Here is a 6,753-nt window from a genome sequence, read left to right on the forward strand (position 1 = left end):
CACACACTTCTGTCCTGTGGGCAAGACCAAGAGGAGGGGCTTGCCCACAAATTCCACCACATTTAAAAATCACATCATTATCAAGTTCAAAAGCAGCACTGAAATGTCTTGTCATTTTCATTCTTACACTATGGAGTTTAGTTGGTCTGATTTCCTTGGAGAGTCTCACCTAACCTCAAGACCCTGCCCAGGGACATAAGGGACCCAGCTGGTAGATGATTGCCCTACACATTCTCTTATGTTACATGCTTCCTGCTTTGGGAATTGAGTCTTCCTCACCAAATTCAGTAAGGGCACTTGCTGAACCAGAAGGCATAATTTTAAGACTGTTAGAGCTCGTCATTCTCCCTAAAGCTCCCTTGTTTAGGACTTGTCCTCCCTGCCTGCTCCTTCTCCACACTAGCACAAAGCTGCCTTGAGCAGCCTGGTCCCCACTGAAAGAAAGGAGGAGAGAGGACCTTCCCACAGCAGCCACAGGAACCACTGAGCCAAGAGCAGGTGTACCTTGGTGACTGAGACCAGGGTTGTCTGTCCTGGCTGCAGGGTACACTCACCTGGAGACTTTAACTTGCCTCCAGTTGCCCAAATGGCCCCTCAAACCAATTAAGTGGAATCTCATCCCCTAGTGGGGGACCCAGGTATCAGCATATTTAAAGCCCCACAGCTGGTAGCATAGTGAACCCAAGTTTGAGAGCCCCTGGACTGGAAGGAGCTTGGCGCTTGCTGGATCCCTTGCACTGTACGTCTCTGCACCCTGCAAGCTCTGACCCCATTGGGAACCTGGATGGCTGGCAACAGTCGGAAGGATGAGGCACCCAGAGCTCTCCACTGGCCTTGGCCCTAGTCCCAGTTCTGTTGGTCCCTGTGGGGCTCTGGGGGAATGCCTCCTGTGGTTTACACCTGCCTCCTGGTAGTTCCTGTCCCACATGTCACAGCTGAACAATGCTGGGTGTGGGGAAAATGGCACAGAGCACTCCACAAAGTGTTGAAATATCAAATGAACTCCATTAATTCGTTCAATTAATACGTGTTAATAAAAATAATAGCAATCATAATGGTTACTAAGAATTTAATAAGAACCCCCTTTTTGGTCTCCCTCCGGGCATCTTCTAGTCCTGCCTGAGCAGACATAAGTATAAGAGAAAGATACACTGTGAGAACCCTGTGACCCTTGGCCTCCAGGACAGCATCTTGGCCACAATGGGACTCTCCCAAGGCTCTGCCTACTTGGACAAGCTCCTTCTGCTTTTGGGGTTTCTGTGGGAAATGGGCTGATGGCACTGTCCTTAAGCCACTTTGCAAAATTTGCTTTAAAGTTCTACTAGTGCCTGGCCCCAGGGGAGGTACCAGCAACTGTACCAAAGATCATCTTGCAGAGAAGCTGCTTGCAGAACTTCCTTGGACTCTGAGAGTAAATGGCTCATGTAATTTTCCTGTCTGGCCCAAGTGTTTTATTTCCCAGTGCATCAGGTCCAAGTGCCCTGCCGTCCCAGCTCTGCTCCCTCATCCCTTCTTCCCCACTCCTCCTGTCCCTCTCACTGGGAAGCTGCCCTGGGATTCTTTTCTGGCTCTCCTGCCTGGTGGCAGCTTCACACCCCCACACCCAGCACATAGTGTGCCTTCCAAAACAGAGGCCAACGAGCAGACAAATAGGGACAAATTGGCCATTGCATGATGACTATCAGGTATCAGGCACTTTACAGACATCCTTCTCGTTTCCTTGCGTATCCTGATGTCCACGGGGCATGTTCTTGCAGTCATCCCCTTTGGAATAGTCAAGCAGACTGCTCGGGTTTTACGTGTCAGAACAAGATTCAAACTCAACCTACCTGACTACAGAATTAAAGGGTAGAACCACTATTCTGTGCTGCCAGACCTGTCTCTTAGCAGGGTATTTGGGCAAAAAACACAGGGTGCAAAACCTCAGTTGGGTAAAGAGAGGCTCACTGGTGCAGGTTGACTTGGCACACAAACCAGTTTCTAATTGCTGACCACTTAGTCTTGTTTCCCGCATCCTGGACTGAGTTTGGCAGGGACTGGCATTCATGCACTCTCAGGTCCAGGCTTTTGGTCCAACTTTCTTTTTCTGGAAACCATGTGCCATCCCATCCTGATCATACTGAGACTCCCGGAAAGGCTGAGCAGCTGAGGCTTGCCGTCTTTAGGGCATGTTCTGACCTTTGTTGGACCTGTGATTTGAAGAGGCTGCATCCCATATGTTGGGAAAGAAGAGAGGAGGCCGCTGAGAACGGCTCCCAGCCTCTCTGGCCTCCTGAGCCCTTGGCTAAGGCTCCCAGTTCACATGTGCCCCTTGGGCTGCACCCTTTTACAGGAGAGGCAGGATCACCCCTGTCGGCTGTCACTGGAACCTTTGGCGAACCTCCTCTGCCTGTGATGGATTATGTCCACTTGCTTGTCTGAATATTCAGTAGGTTTTTCAGGAAAAATTCAGCAATTATCATTTTCTTCACCTTCCTTTCTTCCCACTGATGGTCACCACAGGCAGTGCGGGATGGTCACCCTCATGGGGTGGCTGAGACAAGGAGCCTGGCAATATGTACAATGTCATACTAACAGAAATGCCTTACACAAATGTAAGGCAGTTATTCTTTTGACTTCTAGCAAAAGTCACATGAAACCAAGTCCTTTAGTGGAGTAAATTTAAGTTTGCAATAATCCAGATCTTTGTTTTATTTAACATTCATGAAATACTTTTTGTTATATTATGAACTTTATCTGATAGAACTTTTGGAGGTTTTTTTTTAAAAAAATGTTTGTTTTACAGTTTAAATATAAGAACTAAAGATATTTTACTTGGACTACTGGAGAATGCACTAATCTGAAACTAAATCCTGACACTTTCTATGAAAGGAAAAGCTTTATTTGGAAATTTTTATGGGCCTGAAAACTAAACTGTGTTACAGAAGCTGATATGCATGTGGGCAGACGGTATTTCAGTAAGCAGGCAGAATTTAATTTTTTTAATGGTTTTTATTTTAATGAATAGTCAAATATGGGTTTTGAAGCATCATTTCACTGTTTCTTATTTTTCTTTTCAGGAACAGTATGAATTCTGCTACAAAGTGGTACAAGATTTTATTGATATATTTTCTGATTATGCTAATTTCAAATGAAGATTCCTGCCTTAAAATATTTTTTAATTTAATTGTCAGTATATTTTGTAAAAATTATGTTAATTTATTTCATAGTTGACATTAATGCCCTTCCTAATTTCTTTGTATATATTTTGTCATGCTTTAAAGGCCACCTGCTATAAAGTTATTAAATCTTAAATATCTTTTTTTAAAAATTGGAATAATATGTTAAGGTCAAATAATATCCCACAAAATATATATTTCTGCTAATATCAGTAAATACCTTCATTCTTCATTAGATTCATATCATGTAATTTCACACATTGTGCATCTCTAAATGTTGGAATTCTTAATATGCCAAGTGTGCTTATGCAAGACCCTAAACACAAAGGCCATTGTCAAGACAGTTGAGGACTCAGAAATCAGTTGAATAGTTAGAATCCAAGTGCTGATCTTACAACCCTGAGCAACAGCATTATTTCTGAAAGCAATGCACTAAGGACTTTTGCAAAATCTTCAGCCTCAGCCACATGATTTATCTTTCCATTGTAAAGGTCTAAGACTTTCCAACCTGAATCCAGGCCCAAAACACAGCAGTGTGGTCAGTGGCTATGGGGCAATGTTCAAGAGGCTGCGGTGTGAGCCATGTTTGTAGATGACATGGATGATGGCCAGGTCGTCCATCCACCCGTGGTATAGCAAAGTCAGCCATAGGGGCTACACTCCCAAAGCACCACTTATGGTCCATCTGTCTGTCCTTTCGACTCAGAGTCCAACCCAGAGCATTCTCCTTCTCCCTCCTAGGCATGGCAGCTGCCTGTGCTGGCCTTGAGCTAGGCCTGTAGGCTCAGTGCAGAATCCTCCCGTCCAAACATATAGTGTCTTATGCACGCACAGTCGAGGAGCACACATTTGGGTAGACACCCGAGGATGATCGCAAACACACTGTAAATTTTCTGAGAAGCATTTTGGTATTTAAAAGTTTCTTGTAAAAAGCTAAGATTGTTTGTAAGAAAAGAAATCTTAAAAAAATCTAGATTTGTACAGTTTTTAAACATCCCACTCCTCAATGTTTAATAAAAAACAAAGACAGAGAAATCCTTAATCTAAAGTCTTAACTTATTTTTGAATGGAAATATTGCTGAGACCTTTGGCACTAGGTAATAATAGTGATCCTGCTGCCAGATGGGATTGGCTGAGGGGCAGAGGAGAAGGTGGGAGAATGAGTGCCCAAACCTCTAAAAGCAGATGTCTGGTCTGACATACTGAAAGCATTGAACATGTGCAGTTATGGTACTTTTTTTTTTTTTTTTTTTTGCTTTTAAAAGAGGTATGAAATTATAGTGGCCTTATTTGGCATTTTCACTGAGAACCCAGGGTGCCCACCTGCTGCACTGTTTATCCCCTGTTCGTTTACAGTATATGCAGGTGTGACTGGGTCAGTCACTGTCCTCCACAGGCTCATAGGTAACCAAGCTCCTCTCCCTCCCCACGGCTCAGAGCCCCCCGGGGACCACAGTAGCTGCCCTTGGGGAAGGAGGAAAGCCTGCTCCCTCACCACCACCGCCGCCACCATGCTGCACCAGGCCGCAAGCTGTCTGCACCCTATCCTCTGTGCAGCAGTCAGGCACCTGGGGGAAGACCAGAAAGGAAGGAGCTCTCTGTAACTTGCCAATTGCTACTTTTGTTTCCATTGTTAACATCCCAAGCCCTGAGCCTTTCTTTGACTAAAGGAGAAAAAGAGGGCCATGTACTTTCATTCAGCACCTGGCAAGGGCACTGTGGAGCTGGTGATTTATTATAGAGTTTAACGTCAAAGCCAAGGGCCAGGAATTCCGTCCCCATTTAGGAGCTGGCAGTCAGAATTCTTGAAGCCCTTTTATGGTCTACCTGGCAACTCTTGCATCAAGAAGTGCCTTAAGGTAGATTTACAGGGAAAGTGTCCTCAGGAAAGTGCCCTGTTTATGTGTTTATCCTGCCCCCAACCCCATCCCTGGGGACCATCCCAGGGATTATCCCAGGTGTCCCCTTTTGGGTTCTGCCTGTTCCCAAACTTATCCCGTTCCAGAAACAACCAGAAGCCACCCTCCTGTGGATGTAGGGTCCCTTCCCAGTCTGGGCAGACTTGCCTTCATAGGGGCTGGTCCCTACAGCCTTGCAACCTCCCCCAAGGCCAAGTTCAGACCCTCTCCCTGGGCAGCTGTGTGGAGAGGGAGTACAGCTGGAAGCCCTGGCATCTAATCTGTGCACTTGGCACATTCATCCCTTCTTCCCTCAGTCAAAGAAAGTCCAGTGTACAGAACACAACAGCCCAGGGCTGGCCACCACAGTGCCCCTCCGCCTTTCTCTGCTGCATGCATTGCGTTCAAATGCCAAATAGAGATCAGAAGCTTCGCATTCTGATCGGAATGCTCCATGGTCACTATGTGACTTAATTTACTCTCTCGATGTGCTAGACAGATGAAGAATGCATACTGGTGTTTTCAAAGGTATTTTTATGTGTTTTTAAAAACTTTTTAAAACGAGCCTGATACCTGTGTTTCAGCATTTGGAGACATACCCATGTTATTTTTTTAAATGTATAACTGATACATTTTCGTTTATTTAACTAAGTTGTGCATAATTTATGTGCAGTCTTTATATGTATGTATGACAATTCCAACTATCATATTTTCTTTTATTAGATTTATGATTTGATCTTGCTCTCAGTATAATGCCAGTGAATGTTGCTGAATTCTTTGTATATGCAAATTGCAAGATCTAAAACATTCGGATGCGAGGATAAACCATTACTTTGACTACCAGCCTCTGTCTCTTTCTTCACATTTCTTAATTTTATTTCTGTGCCTTAAGTCTTCATAGACAAGACATGCATTAGGGGCTGGGTGTAGCTCAGCGGTGGAGCACTTGCATAGCATACATGAGGATCCAGGTCAATCCCCAGTGCCCCACACATGTGCACAGCAAGTGCCCTACATCAGGAAGTGGGAACTAATTTACATACAATGATTTTAAAACTTTAAAGTTCAGCTCTGACCCAGCAGAGCCCCTAAAGGTGAGTGAGTGGGCACTGTGGCCAGAGGCTGCCAGCTCTCAGCTACCTGCAACGGTGTATGATAGCGAGGACTTTAAAGGCTCAGGTCAACCAAGGACACAGCACCCAGCACTGCTCCTCTGAAGGGCCTTGTGTCTTTGCTGGGCACAGCCCCGCTCCTCTGTGGCCGCACAACTGCCCCTGCCCTGTGGAGCTTTCCAGACGCCCTTCCCAGCCCCGTTCTGCAGCCTCCTTTGAGAATAACCTGTCACCATCACAGCTTCTCTTGGCAGCCAACGTAGAATTGACCACAAGGGGTCCAGCCAGCCGCTCCAGGCTCCTGCCTTCATTTAGCACCTGTAGAATGTGCACCTGCTCCACACCAGACACAGGGTGACAAAAATGGATGGGACAGGCACCACCCTTCATGGGCACATCCCACCATGTGGCTCCGTATCCAGTCTGCTGCCACCCTCACACCTGGCAAGAGCAGGTAGGTGGTTGGACAGGGTGCAGACAGCTATCCGGGGGACAGTGTGCTATTTTCTGATTTAGAAAACAGAAAGGGAACAGAATACAAGGTAGAAATAGGAAGACATATGCAAGTTGTCTACAGGTCTAAAA

General features: G+C 45.7%; 1 protein-coding gene across 7 annotated transcripts in view; it reads left to right on the top strand.

Annotated features, from left to right (window-relative positions):
* The window catches only part of PTPRE (protein tyrosine phosphatase receptor type E), a 128,664-nt gene extending 124,333 nt beyond the window's left edge, over nt 1-4,331 (top strand). For all 7 annotated transcript variants that reach the window (XM_081267990.1, XM_081267989.1, XM_081267991.1 and 4 more), the window contains one exon: nt 3,060-4,331. In XM_081267990.1, the coding sequence (XP_081124116.1) occupies nt 3,060-3,134 (75 nt within the window). In that variant the 3' untranslated portion in view covers nt 3,135-4,331. The remainder of the gene's footprint in view (nt 1-3,059) is intronic.
* Nucleotides 4,332-6,753: the final 2,422 nt, after the last annotated feature.

This window comes from Spermophilus citellus, assembly GCF_964194105.1.
Source record: "Spermophilus citellus genome assembly, chromosome: 15".
NCBI classification, from domain to species: Eukaryota; Metazoa; Chordata; class Mammalia; order Rodentia; family Sciuridae; genus Spermophilus; species Spermophilus citellus.